The sequence below is a fragment of the Antechinus flavipes genome, chromosome 2 (assembly GCF_016432865.1).
Source record: "Antechinus flavipes isolate AdamAnt ecotype Samford, QLD, Australia chromosome 2, AdamAnt_v2, whole genome shotgun sequence".
Taxonomy (NCBI): domain Eukaryota; kingdom Metazoa; phylum Chordata; class Mammalia; order Dasyuromorphia; family Dasyuridae; genus Antechinus; species Antechinus flavipes.
This window is the reverse complement of record NC_067399.1, coordinates 18,936,968-18,954,443: the sequence shown is the minus strand read 5'-3', so window position 1 is coordinate 18,954,443 and position 17,476 is coordinate 18,936,968. Positions and strand designations below refer to the sequence as shown.

The following is a 17,476-nucleotide window of genomic DNA, read 5'->3' as shown; positions in this document are numbered from 1 at the left end:
TTTTTTTTTTTTTTTAAAGCACTAAGTACAGTACCTGGCAAATAGTAGTTCTTACGATAATGCTTATTTCCTGTCCATTTCCACTTCCTTTATATCTTCTATGGATGACCCAATGGTGTTAAAACACTTAGATTAACACATAATTCTAATGAATACTGTGTTAGTACTAGTTTGTACTATGTACTATATAAATATTAGCTATTATTATTATGATTATCATTAGATCAAAAAACTGAAACTCAGAAAAGCAAATCATAACTCAAAAGGTTTTTTTGGATTGATAAAGAACTTTCCTTGCAACAACCTCATGAAGTAGATAATTACAGTATTTTAACTTACAATTTATAGCTGAGGAATTACATATATATAAATATATAACTAGATGAGGAATTATACACACATATATACATATGCATATATGTACATATGTACAGATGTGCAATTACATATATACATATAAATATACATGTATATATATATTGGAATCCTTACTAACTGCTAACTAATTAGAGTTGATCTAATCTTACAAGAAGATGTTTTGGCCAGAACCTGAAACAAGGTACTAAGTAGAACTAATTAAGACAAGGCTTGTGTTCACACCTTTACTCATTGGAGTCCACAAGTATGCTAGCTTCACAAAGTACACTTTCTAACTTCAAGGGAGTCCACACCTCCCTTAAAGTCATTGGGCCAGAGAGCACTATGGGAGAAAACCCATAATCCCATTCTCTCAGAAGAGACAGATAAAAGGCCTGCGATGAGGGATCTATGGCAGAATACATTTTTTCCTCTTGGCTGGCTGATCGCGCTGGACTCGAGAGGAACGACTCTGGTGCAGAGAACACTTTGACGGATTTCAGTGGAGCTACGCCAGAAGCCCTCTCTCTGCGGCAAGTTGGTGGCTGGGCTCCCCAGAAGGAGATAAGAGAGACCTTCCATCTCTGTCTTGGTTGGAGGCAGAAGAAAGCAGAGGCAGAGGCTGAAGGACAGAACCTTTGGATTTGGAGACATCCAAAGGGCTCCAAGCCTCTAAACCGGCTTCACCTTGAGAAGAACAGGAACTCCAACATTTGAACTCATAACATATATACATTGATTAGAAGTTACATATATACATGCATATAAACATACATATATATAGATACATAGACTTAGAGAGATTGTTCATAGAAATGAGAATTAGACTTGAAATCAGAAGTGCTGAGTATAATTCTTGTATAATAAAGGCTCATAATAATAGCTTTTCATATAATAATAAGAGATGTAGTACTATTATTTGTATAATATTTTAAGGGCTACATTTTAAATAAATATATAATAATATTTATATAATATTGAAGTACATTAAAAGCATTACCTCATTTGATACTCATAACACCCTGAGAGTCAGATGCTATAATTATTCCCATTTTACAGATAAGGAAGCTGAGGCAGAGAGAGGGGTTATGACTTACTCAGATTCATACAGCTAGTAAGCATCTGGGGATAGATTTGTACTCAGGTTTTCCTGACTCTAGATCTGGAGCTACAGATTTCTTAGCTATCTCTGAAAGTTACCACCCTGCTGACCTTGGACAAATAAGTCACTTCACTTCTTTGGGAATTTCAGTTTCCCATTATCTTAGTTTTGTATCCACCAATGTTCTGGGCACATACAATCTCAGCCTTGTCAGGTATCTCAGGGACCATTGGGTCCAACCAATATCTGAATAGATTGCTGACAAGATCACCAAAAATCAGTCTCTACTTCAAGACCACTAGCAAGAGGGATGCTACACTGGTGCTGGACAGATCTCCTAATTAGGAAAATTAGGAAAAGAACATAAACTTCTTTGCCTCTTGGTGAAATCTAGGACTAAAAGAACCTAGATTTGCACTGATAAGGAAACCTACAGGTTGCCTGGTCTGACCATCTCATTGTGCAAAGTGCTTTATATACATGATGACATCATTAGCGTGGAAGCTCCTTGAAGACACAGAAGCTTTTTGATTCTGTTTCAGTTTGGCAGTGCTTCTCACAGCACTTGGTGGGCAGGATGTACTTCATCAGAACAAGTAGCTAGATTGGCAGATGCATGGATTGATCCCCCCATACTGCTAGTTCTCTTCTCCAGGGTCAAGCAAAACACTAATCCCTCTACACATCATAAGACAAAATCTACAACTCTTTGTGTCTGATCCCAAGGAAGAGTGGAGGGAACATTGATCTCAAGATTTTGAGATCGATTGAAGTGAGTTCATATTCAGCTTTAACACTTAGTATCTCTGTGATCCTGACTTAACAAGCTCCAGGCTACTCTCAGACTAAGGGTCAGAAAAGAGAAGTCCCTCTGCTCATTTGTGGAGGAAATCCTCTCACTGGGAATACCCTAAACCAATGAAATCACAAGCCTAGGCAAAAGAATAACAGCTACAGATTACTCACAAATTTGTTTTATTTTTCCGCTAAAGAAAATGCTTAATAGCTTATCATTGTTCATTATTATTATCATAAATATTGTTGCCATGTATTCTAATTAGCTTCAATAACCTTTTTCTGTGTTATTTCTTTAGGGAGTTTCTGTCCCCAGATTATGTGGAAGTTCAATATTCATCCACAGGAGAGGCAGTCTCTTCAAGCCCTCAGATCATGGTAGTGTATCACAGTGTCTTCCTGGATGGGGATTCACTCAAATCAAATGGTTTCAGAGTGGGACGCAGGGATTCTCACTGAACACATTATGTCAATGATGATGGCGATGACGATTCAGTCATTTATTTTTATTTTGTTTAGTTTTTAGGAAGCAATTGAGGGTTACACAGCTAGTAAATGTCTGAGACTGAGTTTGAATTCAGATTCTCCTGGCTCCATGATTTAATCCATTGTATCACCTGGCTGCCCTGATTCATTCATTTATTCAAAAGCACTTATTGAGGATGGGCTTGGTGCCAGGTGAGAGATGGCATGGCATAGTGGGCAGAGAGCTGTCCTAGAAAATCTGAGTTCAAGGCCTGCCTTTGACACATTCTGACTGTGTGATCTTTTATGAGTTGTTTAATTTCTTGCTGTCCCAGGCAACTCTGTAAGACTTTATATTGTCTACACAGATCTTGTCCTTGCTCCTAAGTATCAAGTGCTTTATTGGGATTCTGGCTGTCCAATTAGTCAATCAATCAACATTTTATGAGTCTTTATTCTGTGTCCATTCTGAGGACACAGAGAACAGTTGTCTCTGCCCTCCAGGAGTTGACCTTCTACTGGGGCTTATGCCATAGCCATAGATAAGTGACCCTGGGAGCTTTCTCTAATCATATGACCTTTTAAGAGATATATTAAAATGTCTCACATGACCTACTATGTCTACATCAACTCTAGCCAAGTTTCCCTTTGCTCCCCAATCACCTTGCTGGGATGTACATGCCTTCTACTTAATCTATCCTCTTCCATTTCTGAAAGCCCAATCAGATCAACACTGCCATTGCTGTTAGAAAAGTTTTGTCAGGGAATAGCCTGACAGGCTATTTTTCAGGCTATTCCCTTCTGTCATGGGGCATATCCCTGGGTATGTTACTGAGACAAAGATCAGAATTTCACATAGTTTATTTATCTGTTTGCCTATGGGTTTGTTTAGTTACATCTTTATGTATTTATGTATGTATTTTATGCTTGGACAAATTTATTTATTTAATTATCTATCTATCATCCATTTATTCATCTATTTATTCATTTAATTGTTTATTTGTTCATTTATTTATTTATATTTATCTATTCATACATTTATTTATTCATCTATTTATTTACTTGCTTATTTACTTATCATTCATTCATTTATTTACGTGCTTATCTATATGTATATTTATCTATCTATCTTGAAGCAGATATATAGCTATCATAAACAATTCCCAGTCAGATTCCTCCACCAATGCTGGTCAGCCTTTATACTTGGAGAGCTGACAGAGGTACTTGGAAGCTCCGTAATTTGTTAAGAGTGACAAAGTTAGTATAAATCAGGAGCAAAACTTGAACCCAGTTCTATTTGACACCCAGGACAACTTTCTACCCACCAACCAGTGTTGAGGACATTATATGGCTCACCATTGCTTTCTGAATTTCCCTTTTCCAGGTGATAGAGACACTAGTCTAAGACTCACCATTTTTTAGCCTCTCTGTCCCTGTTCAGTGTGAGCAGTTTAATAATAATAGTTGGCATTTATATGGTACTAACTGTATACTAGATGATAAAGTTGTTGGAACTAAAGGAGGTGATTTAGAAGATTGATGTAGGCACCAAATGTTGCCATTCAAGTCATGAAGAATTCCCAATAGCCATTCTCTTTGATAAATGATAGATTTATTTAGGAAAAGAAATTAGACAAAATAAAGAGGTACAATAGACACCAAGAATGGTCAAATTTGAAATAGAATTGGGAGAGCACATGGTAAAAAGGGGATTTTAATAATTAATGTTGGAAAAGACAAATTCCCCAGTGGAACTTACAATTAACCCTGGGGAAAGGGAACATCCCATGAGGTTGGAATATGCTCTTAGCTGACAGCACCATAAAAATTGTTAGTTAGTTATAAGAAGAAAGACATCATAAGGCATGGTGGGGATGAGAGGAAAAACACGATGAGAACTACCAGGAATGAGAGAAAAAATACTACATGGCATGGGGAAGGGCTGAAGGAGCATAACATCAGGGAGAGGATGCCATGCCATGCAAGTGATTTGGGTTTAAGTGAGAGAGGGCTGTGTAAGGTCTCCTGCCTCACTTTCCTCTCCAGAGCCATCTGGGTCCAGTGACAAGAAATAGATCAAGATGATGGATGGCATGAACCATGGAGAAGTTTATAGGGGAAATTTAAGGTTAGGGATTTGACATAATTTGGATTTCTTGGCTAGACATAGCAAGGTGGGACCATAAGGCTAAAATGATCCCCCTCAGTGCCCTTCCTGCTTGCCATCAGTACTTCATCCTTTCTCTGTCAACCATACCCAGTTATTTAGGACCTCATCACTAGATACTGTGTTAAGTAGACAATTACTGTCTCATTTGATCCTTGTAATGATCCTGTTATATTAATATTATCCCCATTTTATAGTTGAGGTAATTGAGGCTAAGAAAAGTTAAATGATTTATCCAGGCTTTCCTAGCTAGAAAATGTCTGAGGATGGATTTGAACTCAGATAATCCTCATTCCAGGTCCATAACTCTAACCACTGCACCAACTAGCTGGCTAAAATTAATGGTACACAACAAGATAGGGAGTCTCAGTCTATTGTCACTAAGCTTTACTCCCTCAAGGAAACCTTTCAGAAAATTTGTAGTTAAATATAACTTGTAGTTCCCCTGGGCTGCAGCCTTTTCTGTTTCACACCTGTCAGAAGACATTGGTTAGGTTCCTTAATGAATAAAGGTAATGAAGTTTAGAGAATGGGGGCTCACCCTGGAATCAGGAAGACCTGGATTCAAATTCTACTATAAACACTCATAAGTTATAAGATCACTTAATTTGCTTGGGTCTCATTTATCTCATAGCTAAAATGAGAGGATTATATACAATGGTAGGTAAAATCCTTTGAAGTCTTGATCTTTTGAGTTGAACATTAATAGGTCCACTAAAGAGAAGAAGAGAACAATGAATGTGTGAACAACTATTTACCTAAAATTACAAAATATAGGGAAGATGAAGATTTTTAAGTGAAGGCTGTGTCTAGCCAAGAAGTGAAATGTGTGTGTGTGTGTGGGGGGGAGGAGGTGTCAGATTTTGGTTGGTTGGGACTTGTGATTTTATCTAGCTAATGAACTTCTGGTGTGGAAAGTCCTTCCCTGATAGACATCAATATCTTCTCAGTAGTTTATTGTCATAGAAAATTGTATGGGGTGAGAGAAGTCATTTGATCAAGATCATTCAGCCAATATGTTTTATAAACAGGACTGGAAACTAGGTCTCTTTGAATTCAAAACTAGTTTATCAATCAATTAGTCAATCAAACAACCGGTATTGATTAAGTACTGATTATGTGTCAAACTCCTGTGAGAAATCTATAAAATTGTATTTACATATAGGGATAAAGACTTATGGTTATGTCAGCTGACTTAGTTGTACAAAACAAGATATTGATTCACTGATCTGATAAATTGATAAAAATCAAGCAAAATACAAGAAATGGGTAAAAGGTCATTGTAAACACCAAATGTGTATGTTTATTGTTCATTAATATTAACTTTCTTCCCCAAAGGAGATTTTTGAAGATGGGTTGTATGATGAGGGAAAAACATGCACTGAGAGAAATAGGAAATCTGTTAATTTCATTATCCTCAGCCAATGAAGTGATGAGGAGGGACCTTGTGCTTTGGGACAGGAAAAAAAAATGCTCATTCTCAGGTCTATTAGGATGGATTTCCTCAGCAACTGACCCTTGGACAATTGGCCATTTCTTGCAAGAACCACAAATAAACCAAGATATTTATAACAGCACTGTTCTATTAGATGGAGATGTAGAGAGTGAAGCAATCTCTATTTCCACTCTGCTTTCTCTGGAGTTGAGCTAGTTAAGTAATTAATTAAGAAAACATAAAATTGCCTTTATTTCAGTGAAGAGGGGAGTTACCCAGAGTTGGGTGTTTGATGCTTTTTGCTGTTACCTAGCTCCAGTCCCAGAACTATAACTAGGCATTAAGCAGCTACTCAGAGCACATGTGTGTTGAGGTCAAGGGTACCAGAGTGGGAGGCAGAGCCTGGATACTTTACAAATGTATTTTTGGCCATGCAAATATTTTTTTCTTCATTTTATTCTTGTTTCTAAATCTGTATTCTGTAGTTTTATATGGATGAAAGACTGAACATCACTTGAATCATTTTTTCCCTGTCCTCACTCAGGAAAACTGCTATTACCAAGGACACATCATGAATGAGGAGATGTCTACAGCCAGCATTAGTACCTGTCGGGGTCTGAGGTGAGTTCTTTGCAGTTTGGCTAAGGGATAGATAATGGAGGCTGTTAAAGAGTTCTATCCATATAAATCACTCTCCACAAACAGGATAGCCTGGGATTTTGTTATGTCTAAAATAGCAAGTTAGGCTTCTTCCTCACAAAGGAAGAGATAAGTGCAAACTCTATGTCAATCATCATCATCATCATCATCACCAATAGCATTCTCTCTTTGTCCTTCCCTTCCTTCTGCTTCTTTTCTTTCTATTAGACTACTATTGTAGATATGAATCTCCTGACTCAAAGCCTAGTCCTGCTGAATTATTGGCAGTTGAGGCAGAATGAAATATAAGGAAGGAGCTTGGCCACCAGCAAATGAGCTTTAGCATATTGACTAAATCTCTTGCATATCCAGGCTTCACAGACATACAGTGGAAAGAAGCTTCCATAATGGGGTATAAGAAGGGACAGGTGGATTGTAATCTCTGCACCAATGATGGGAATACTCAAAATTGATGAGGTCATAGATCCATCTCATCCCACTCAATCCCACAAGGCCATGATTTTTTTGTATGGAGTCATGAAGATTTGAATTAAAATCTAATCACAGACACAGCTGTGTGACTCCAGGTAAACTACTTCTCCTTAATTGTAAATTTTTTCATAATAATAGCACATGTTTTGCAGGGTTGTGATGTGAATCAAATTGGATATTTTTAAAAGCACTTAGCACAATGCCTGGCGCATAATAACCCTTATGTAAATATTTATTAAGTACTTGCTATGTGAAACTAAGTTAAACACTGAAATACAATGAAAAAGTTTAAACATCCTCTAGCCTCAAGGATCCCAACCAAATAACCAATGAAACCATATCAGCAGAGATTTCTAAATCACTTGTTATGTACAAGACTAGGTTTTGGAGATTTCAATCCAAAAAATAAACTCATCTCTACCCTCAAAAAGCTTTCATTTTATTGTGACAGTACAACAATTATACAGTTAAGTAAATACAGAGAAATAATAGAGACAGCTAAAGTGTATGGTGGATGGAGCTTTGAGCTGAAAGTAAAGAAGACCTGAGTTCAGATCCTGATTTTATCACTGACTAATTGGGTTACCTTAGGCAAGACTTGTTTATGCTTCTCAGTCTCAGTTTCCTCACGTATAAAATGATGTGATTGGAATCGATGACGTCTAGTATCTATTCTAGCTCTAAATATGTTTTTGTATGAAAGTTTCAATAAGAAGAGAAGGTGAACAATCAGAAAAACCATAGATTTAGAGGTGACAAATATCTTAGATTATCTAAATACCTAGTGAAGTCTAGCTCTTTTTAAAAATTATGGTGATTTTATTTTTAATATGCATTGCTTTATGAATCCTATTGGGAGAAAAAAATCAAAGCAAAAGGAAAAACCATGGGACAAATAAAAAAAATAAAAAAAAAAAGAATGACCATTTTTTGATTTACAAGCAATCTCCTTAGATTTTTTTCCTAGATGCAAGGAGATCTAACTCTTAAACTATGCTTTGACAAAAGCTGGACATTCCTTTTTAATACTTAATTTTAAATGAATTTTTATCTTCCCCCATTACACATAAAAACATTTTTTGTTATATATGTACATTCATTCTTTTTTACATATTTCCTTATGAATCATGCTGGCAGAGAAAAATCAGAACAAAAGGGGGAAAACAAGAGAAAAAAACAAAAGAAAAAAAAAAGTGAGCATAGGATGTGTTGATTAATATTCATTCTCCACAGTTCTCTCTCTGGAAGCAGATGGTATTTTACAACTAGAATTTATTGGGATTGCCTTAGATCACTGAACTTCTTAGAAGAACCAAATCTGTTATGATTATTGCACAATCTTCCTCTTACTGTGTACAACCTGGTTACTTGGTTCTGCTTGTTTTGCTCAGCATCAGTTCATGTAAATCTTTCCAGACCTTTCTTAAATCAGCTTGTTTGTCTTTTTAATAGAACAATAATATTTCCTTACTTTCACATACTGTGATTTATTCATCCTTTCCTCAAATGATGGCATCTACACACTTTCCATCACAAGGAGCTGCTACAAACATTTTTACACATGTGGGTACGTTTCCCTCTTTTATGATTTCTTTGGGTTACAAACCCAAGCTGGACATTCTGTAAGGGAAGACATAAAGAAAATATGAGTATATGCTAAGGGGGACTATTCTGACAAAGGCTCATGGGAAGAGATGGAATGGCTTATGAAGCAACAGCTAAAAGGCAGCTGCCTAATCATCAGTTTCTAGTAGTAAGCTCTCTATATGGACATGACATTTTGACCTTGATTTTGTATTAGCTGTTTATTAAAAAGAAATTCAGTTACATTAGAGCTTAAATGAAATTGGACCTGGAAGGATTTCAGATATTTTTCCTCCTAGATTCTGTATTCTTCTTTAGGTTGATCCTATTTGTAGTGTGTGCCCAACATTATCTGCTAGTTTTAAGTAACAGCATTGACAAGCTGAAACATGCTAAAGGCAAGTAAGAAGGATTGTAAGGGATAAAAAAAAATATGCCTTCGGAAATTATCTTGAAGCAACTGAGGAGAATTGATTTGCCAATTTTTAGTGGGGATGATGTTGGTTTTCAAGTCACAATATGACCTATAATACACAGGATTCTGAATCTGATGTCAGATGATTTAGGTTCAATCTTGGATCTGATATATTATCTATGGGAGTTTGGTTAAATCACAATCTTCCTGAGTCTCAGTTTCCTTATTTGTAAAATGGGAGATTTATATTGGATGGAAGATTTATACCCCACAACTTTTCCATCTCTGGATCAATAATCCTATGATTTCAATTATTTGAAGGGTTATAATGAAACAGGAATTTATCTGGTTTGTTGTTCTCAAAGTTATAGGAACAAAGAAGAAAGAGAATATGGATGTAGTTTGTTCTTAAATTGAGAGGACAGACCTAGAATAATGAGGAAAAATGAGACAAATTTAGACAAATCTGCAGAAGTAGATCTGGGTTTCCTTTTTTCCCATTGTCTTTTCAATTCTCTGCAATCTGGCTTCTGCTCTTATCATTCAACAGACATCACTTTCTAAAATTGCCAGGGATCTCTTAATTGCTATGTTCATTGACCTTTTTTCAATCCTCATCCTTCTTGATCTTTTCGGATCTTTTCCACTATTAATCATTCTCTTCTCTTTGACATTTTCTTTTCTCTAGGTTTTCCTTTCTGATTCTGCTCCCATCTATAAGACCATTTGATATTCACTAATGTTGCTCCTGTTAACCATGGACATTTCTCCTGGATCTTTTTCTCTTTTTCTTCTATGATATTTCATTTGGAAATTTCATCAGCTTTGGTAGATTCCATTATTTTTAAAATTATTATTATTTTCTGGATTCAATTATCTTTATGCAGGTTATTCTCAAATCTACTTATCCAGCTTTACGTTTTTTCCTTACCTTTATTCTCACAATTCCAGTTGCCTTTTGGATACTTTGAATTGGTCCAGATAGAGGAGATAATTAACTTTATAAGTAAAGTACTATTTTATGCCCAAGTTCAAAAATTCCAAATTATTCCCTAATTGCCTGTAGAAAACCACAATCTTTTCATAATGTATTTTAAAACCTTCATAATCAATCAATGAACAAATATTTGCTAAGTCAGGCATTATAGGTAACTACCAGGATGCAAAGAAAGGCAAAACTAGGACCTGTCCTCAAGGAGCTCACAGCAAATGAAATTCTAATGGAATCATGCTTCTTTTTAGCCTTATTACTATTACTCCCTTTTAGGAAGTCTACAGGCCTGCAAACTAATTGATTTGATCTGGGAATCGAAGGTTGTTTATTATGCTACCATGCTTTTGAGTAGGTTATGTCCCAGGCATTCAATACACTCTCTTTTTCAGATGAATTAAATTTTAGATCTACCTCCCTATCTTCAACCTTGTTGAATTTCTGGAGCCAAGGGTGATACCTTATAGTTATTCTTGTTTATTTTTGTCTTGCTAATTTCAACCAAAAAATCTAGAATATAGAGATAGTTGGGAATCATGATTCTGTCACACTCTCTTGCACCACTTTGTGTCTTCTGAAAATTGGACCAATTGTCTGCATCCAGTTCATAACTATAGAAGGTAAATACCATGATGCGAAACACAGATCTATGTGGCAGTCTAAAGAGACTTCTTTTCAAATTGAATCATGAATGACTTCTCTTTGGAGCTATTCATTCAATTAGTTCCAGATCTACCTAATGGACTATTGTTTAGCCCACATCTAGTTCTCCATCAAAAAACAATAACACATGAGACTTTCAAATGCTTTTTTAACATCTGGGTCAAGTAGATCTATAGAATTCCTCTTATTTTGGTGATTTTATTTTATTTTTTGCCAGGCAAATTGGGTTAAGTGATTTGCCCAGGATCATACAGCTAGTAACTGTTAAGTGTCCAACACTGGATTTGAACACAAGTCCTTTTGACTTCAGGGCCCACGCTCTATCCACTGTTCCATCTAGCTGCCCCTAGTTTTAGAAATACCAATCAGGCAATCTTGTTAAATAGGGACGACCAATTACTCTGGCATGAACTGCTTTTGAGAGAAGCCATTTTCTTTTCTAAATACTCACTAACCTTTATATTTATAAAGAACCAAGTAGATTTTTAGATTGGATGGAGAGATAGTAAGAGTATACTCACTTTTTAAACTTCTGTTTTCTCTCTAAAGGACATTGAGTGTTAAACTAAAAAAAAAACAAAACAAAAAAACAAAACAAAACAAAAAAAAAACGACAACAGAATTTTCCAGGAACAAAAATCTGGTTCATAATTGGCACAACATCAGTTTTATAGTTTGAGAATTTATCTAGACATTGGCCCTTCTCTAATCCTGCAGTATTTTTATTGTTCCATTCCACTTTTCAAAGATTCCTGATAGTAGCTCAGGAGTTATATTTTTCAGATCCTCTTGGACCCATCTGCTGAAGGGAAGAGATCCTTTGATATCTCCTTTTTTTTTCTCATAAATAAAATTGTGAGCATTTTTCTTCTACTTTTCTAGTTCCCCAAATCTCTGTGTTTTGGCAGTGAAAACAGAGATTTAAAAGAATATCTTTGCCTTCTCTGCATCCATTCCAAGAAGTCATCTAGTCCATTCTTTAATCATCTTCTCCCCCCTCCCCAATACAGTTGAGAGAATGTGTGTGTGTGTGTGTGTGTGTGTACATATATTTTCCCCTTGTTGTTTTTCTTAGTTTTCTTCACTAGATTCAGTTAGTTTTATTTTTAGTGCTCAAAATTATACTTTTATAGAGTCATGTTATACTTTTAGTTTACATCCTGCTTTATCTGTCTTTGCCTTATTGGTTAGTGAGTTCTTTATGCATTGTCACTGGTGCATGTATGCTCCCTTAGGCAAAACTTTACTTTCCTGCTCATTGATCAATCTGTTTGTTATCATGTCTTCAGAAATTCATGTTTGAACACTTGATTTGGGTCAGCAGAAGGAATACCTTTACCCACCTAATTGTAGACATTAGTGTGGTGAATGAATGTTCTCCTTGCAATGGAATATAAACTCTGAATAAGATATGAATACACCATTTTAGGAAGATTACTATCATGCATGACCCAAAAAGCAGTGTAGAAATGTATGGCCAAAGAAGGCTGGCAACAGCATATTTTCCTTGATGATTTGAATATGATAAGTCATTTAAAATACAGTTGGAGAAGTAAGGGCAGCCAATCACACAGTGCAAGTAAAGAAAAAAAGTATTTTGTTGATAACCTTCAAAGATTAACTGGATTAGAGGAGGTCATTGGTTGAGCTTTTTATCAAGGATTTACAAAATGATATGGAAAGTAATTAGATGAATAGGAAAGACAACCAGGTTGCCTATAAGAACAGCTAGAAAAAAAGATGAAGATTGATGATCTTTCATGTGTGAAGTATGGGGAGAAATTAATAGTAAACCATATAGAACAAATCATTATTATCTAAAGGTATAGGTTGATCCTTTCCTTGGAAAAAAAGCAAAGAGGCCTGAGAAATGTCTATTCACACCCTCATGGGTGATTGTATTTTCTTAGGAAAAGAGAGCAAAAAAGACTTTTAATGTGAAAGCAAAAAAAAAAAAAAAAGGAGAAGAGGGAGAGTTGTGACCTATATCAGGAGTTTATAGAATAGAAGAACATAACTTGAAGGAGAAAAGGAAGAAGAATCACTGTGAACCTGGAATTAAGAAGCAATTTTACATTCTCTTAAATACTAGGGTGGGTATTAGATAATCGATGTCATAGCTTCTTAATTTGTTTTGTGTAACAGACTTCTTGGAAATCCTGGTGAAGCCTACAGATCCAGTCTCAGAATTATAATAATAGCTAACATTTACATAGCATTTAATATGTATCAGGCTAAATACCTTAGAAATATTATCACAGTTGTTACACAGAATAGACTGACAGATAGATGTTATTATTATCTCCATTTTACAGATGAAGAAACTGAACTTAGCAGTTGTTACATGACTTACCCATCATCACAGATTTGAACTGATTATCCTGACTTCAAGTCCCATATTTATCCAGTGTGCTACTCTTGCTGTTAAGTCATTTCTTATTCTTTGTGACCCCATTTAGGGTCTCCTTGGTAAAGATATTGGAATGGTTTGTCATTATCTTCTCCCACTCACTCTACAGATAAAGTAAACTGAAAGAAATAAGGTCAGGTTTATATAGCTAGTAAGTTCTGAGGCTTTCTGACTCTGGACTCAACACTTTATCCACTAGTTGCCTGGTGTACCACCAAGGATCCAGTAAATAATAAATATTGACTGCAATGAATAGAATACATAGAATCACAGAGGAAATCAATTATATTAAAACAGATTATGTGCACACACACATATATGCATACATACATACACACTCTGTTCAGGGATCTCAGATTAAAAAAAAATCTGTTGTAGCTAGAAGCAGGAACATTGCCTTCAAAGATTAGGAATGTGGCTTTCCAGAGAATGTCAGGAGAATGTTTTAGTGATTCAAGAAGGATCTTAGAGAGCAGAGTGAAGCAGTGATGGTTGAATCCTCTCCTTCTCAGGGATGCTGAAGCATCCAGTGATCCAACAGAGGAATCTATAGCTCTTTTCCCTGGGTGGTAAGCAGAGAGAGAATACATACATGATGTGACAGAAATTTTTCTAAAACTTATCAAAACTAGATAAAGAAAATTTATTTCTGGTGAGTTATGATGAATCTGACATTGCCTATAGATTTGTCTCAGTGGCCCATCATCTTACAATAAAGATTTGGTCACCACACAGATGAGCCCATAGGGCCAGAGAGTGCATCTATGTACCTGGCTGAAGTCACAGAGTTTGTTCAAGTGCTTTCTTCAAGTCCATTTGGTTTCCAGAGCCATTAGAAGGCTATTGACAAATTGGTATCAATCCAGGATATCTAACGTCCATGGTATATGAGATTTGTTTAAAGGAACCGGGAATGTTTATCCCAAAGAAGAAATGTAGTGGCACTGGTGAACATGACTTCACATCTGTTTTCAAGTATTTGAAGGGCTCTATTAAAGAGAAAGGTTTATTTTAGGATATTTGGACCCTGAGGACAGAGCCAAGATCCATGGGGGAAGTTGAAGAGAGAAGTTTAGACTTGATATAAGGAAAATAAAGATGCCTTGACTTCCTTGGAAAGTCCAGAGTTGTACTTCATCAGAGTTCTCAAGAAAGGGCTGGCATCCACTTGTTGGCTATGCTATAGAAGAATTCCTTTCTGTATATGAGGTATATGTGCTTGAGGTCCCTTCTTGCTCTAGAATCCATTGGCCTAGAATCTCTCCTTAAAACCCAACCATCAATCACTGTTTGAGGAAAGCTTGGCTCTGATGTCTTTCAGGGGATTCTTTGAACATCAGGAACAAAGGTACCTAATTGAACCATTGGGGCTGGCAGAACAGGAAGAGCAAGAGCATGCTCTGTACACATATGAAAGACAGGAACAGAACCTTCCTGAGACATCCTGTGGAGTGGATACGATAGAAGAAGATCTGGTCTTGGAGAAAACTATAAGATCAGGAAATAATGCTGTGGTAAGTATTGTGTTTCTCCCTCCCTTTCCCCTCCCTCCCCCCGACATATTATGCTCAGTTCAAAAAGGAATCACTCAAAACAATCCTTAAGAGCAACAGAGTCATCCTAACTCACCCAAACTTTCCTGGTTATCCTGGGTCCGCAACTGATAATCACAATGGCAGCCAATCCAACAGCCTATTTGATCAGACTATTACCATTGAGATAAACAGATGTAAGAGTCAATAATAATAACTATCTGAACATTATTGAGATTAATAATATTGAGAAAATTGTACAGATTGTACATAATGATCAGTTGGTTGTTGGAGGTCCTTACTCTAAATCCCAAGTCATTATTTACTAACTATATGATCCTAGATAAGTTAATCTTTCTGGATCTCAATTTTCTTATCTGAAAAATGACTGAGTTGGACTAAAGGACTTTTGATATTTGTTTTTAGCTTTAATTCTATGATAAGTTTTTTTTTTTAATTTTATTTCCTCCTTAAAGGTCAGGAAAATGGAGGGCAAATAAGTAGAATGATGAGGCCCTCCATAGTTAGTTAATCTAGATATGGGGATGAACACATAATATAAAAAATTCCATGAAAAATAGTCTATAGACTATACTTCCATCTGTGACTTAAATGGTGCTATATGGTTTGTGTGTAGTACATATAAATTGTGTATACTGTGAATATATTGATATGTAATACATAATATATAAATTATGTATGTATATATGTATATATTCTCACTTTTTTTATATTAACATTTCATTTGTGCAGGTCCAAGAAATATGTTTTCATCTGGAATGATTCACCTTAGCCCAAGTGATGGGGATAACCCCCTAATATTATTTCTTAACACTCTAATTGTTTGTCACTTATAATTTAAATTCCACCCTCGTTACTTCCATCCTTGTTACTTCTTGATTAGGGAATTGTCTCACATTTAACTGAAGATGTCCGTGGGAAGGGTAATGTATTTAATTTACTACTTTGGCAAGAGTTAGTTCATTAAGGACTGCTAAATTTCACAATTGACTGAGAATGATTCCTTGGTGAAAAGCAACACAGGAGGAGTCTTGGAAAAGGAGGAATTAGAGAGAGGTTTAGAGAGAGTCTGGGTAGAATGAACCTGGAGAAGATGGGTCTAGAGAGGATGAGTCTTAAGCAGTCAATTAGGTGAGACAAGGGACATATTCAGAAGAAAAAAAAAAACAGAGGATATTCTCCAAGTATTTCAAAGTTTACCTAAGATTAATCTTGGATTGAGCCCTAACTATACGCAATATATTGTGCAAAATCTCAAAAGAGATGGGAAAATAAATAAACAAATGTCTACATTGTGAGTGTATGATTAAATGCTCCATGTTTATTTTATATTCAGCTATCCACAGATATGCATTTGATTCTTCCTGTAGAATGCAGTTTTGTTGAAATCAGAACTTATTTTTATTTGGTTGTTATATTCTCAGCCCTTGGCACATAGCATAGGCTTATTAAATTCAGTTGCAAATTTTCCTTTTTGTTTATCTTCATATTAGACATCCAAATCTGAGAAGTAGAGGTTTGCTATCACTCTTATGTTACTCTCTATGTGTTCTTGTAGCTCAAAAAAAAAAGGTTTTCTTTGTAAATTTGGATGTAGGCATCTGGGAAATATAAGTTTATTACTAAAATGTTTTGTTATCTATAGTTCTTTTTCTTGTTTATTCATTTTTTTTTCATTTTTGAATATTTGATTTTGCATTGTCAAATAGTGTCATTGCAACTCCTGTATTATTTTGTGCATTTAATGCATAATAATGTTTTTCTATCCTCTCAGTTTTATTTTATGTATATTTTTATTTTTGAAATAAATTTCTTGGAAGCAAGAAATTGTGGGGTTCGCTTTCTTATCCAAATCTCTTTTTTTCTCATTTTGTTGAATTGTTTAAACCATTTACATGCAAACAAACTATGTTAGATTTACATTTTCTTCCATCTGTCTCTAATTTTTTTTCAAGTTATGATTTTCTCTCATCTCATGTAAATATTATACTTCCTTCAATTATTTTACCTTATTTTTTTTCATAAAGCACTTTTTCCATTGGCTCTCTCTCCCAGCTTTGATCTCTCTCTCTCTCTCTCTCTCTCTCTTTCTCTCTCTCTCTCTCTCTCTCTCTCTCTCTCTCTTTGTCTCTCTCTCTCTCTCTCTCTTTGTCTCTCTCTCTCTCTCATTTGTTACTACTTTCCCTTTGGGATTTTCATTATTAGTTCCTTTTTTCCTCTTTCTTTTATCAAGTTATATAATTTTCTCCCCTCCTCCACCTTTTCTCAGTCAATATTTGCCTTCCTTTTCTTCCCTTCAACTAGTCTTGTTTATTAGTCTTTAAAATTTCCTATTTTATACTCCTTTCCCAAACTGATTTTACTTTCTTCATTACTCATTCTCTCTTCATCCTATAATTATCTGATCT

At 35.5% G+C, this 17,476-nt stretch overlaps 1 protein-coding gene across 1 annotated transcript in view; it reads left to right on the top strand.

Annotated features, from left to right (window-relative positions):
* ADAM28 (ADAM metallopeptidase domain 28) overlaps positions 1-17,476 on the top strand; it is an 83,852-nt gene that overhangs the window by 24,622 nt on the left and 41,754 nt on the right. Inside the window, exons 5-7 of the mRNA XM_051973506.1 lie at positions 2,554-2,632; positions 6,866-6,942; positions 14,837-15,029. Coding sequence (XP_051829466.1) covers positions 2,554-2,632; positions 6,866-6,942; positions 14,837-15,029 — 349 coding nt within the window. The remainder of the gene's footprint in view (positions 1-2,553; positions 2,633-6,865; positions 6,943-14,836; positions 15,030-17,476) is intronic.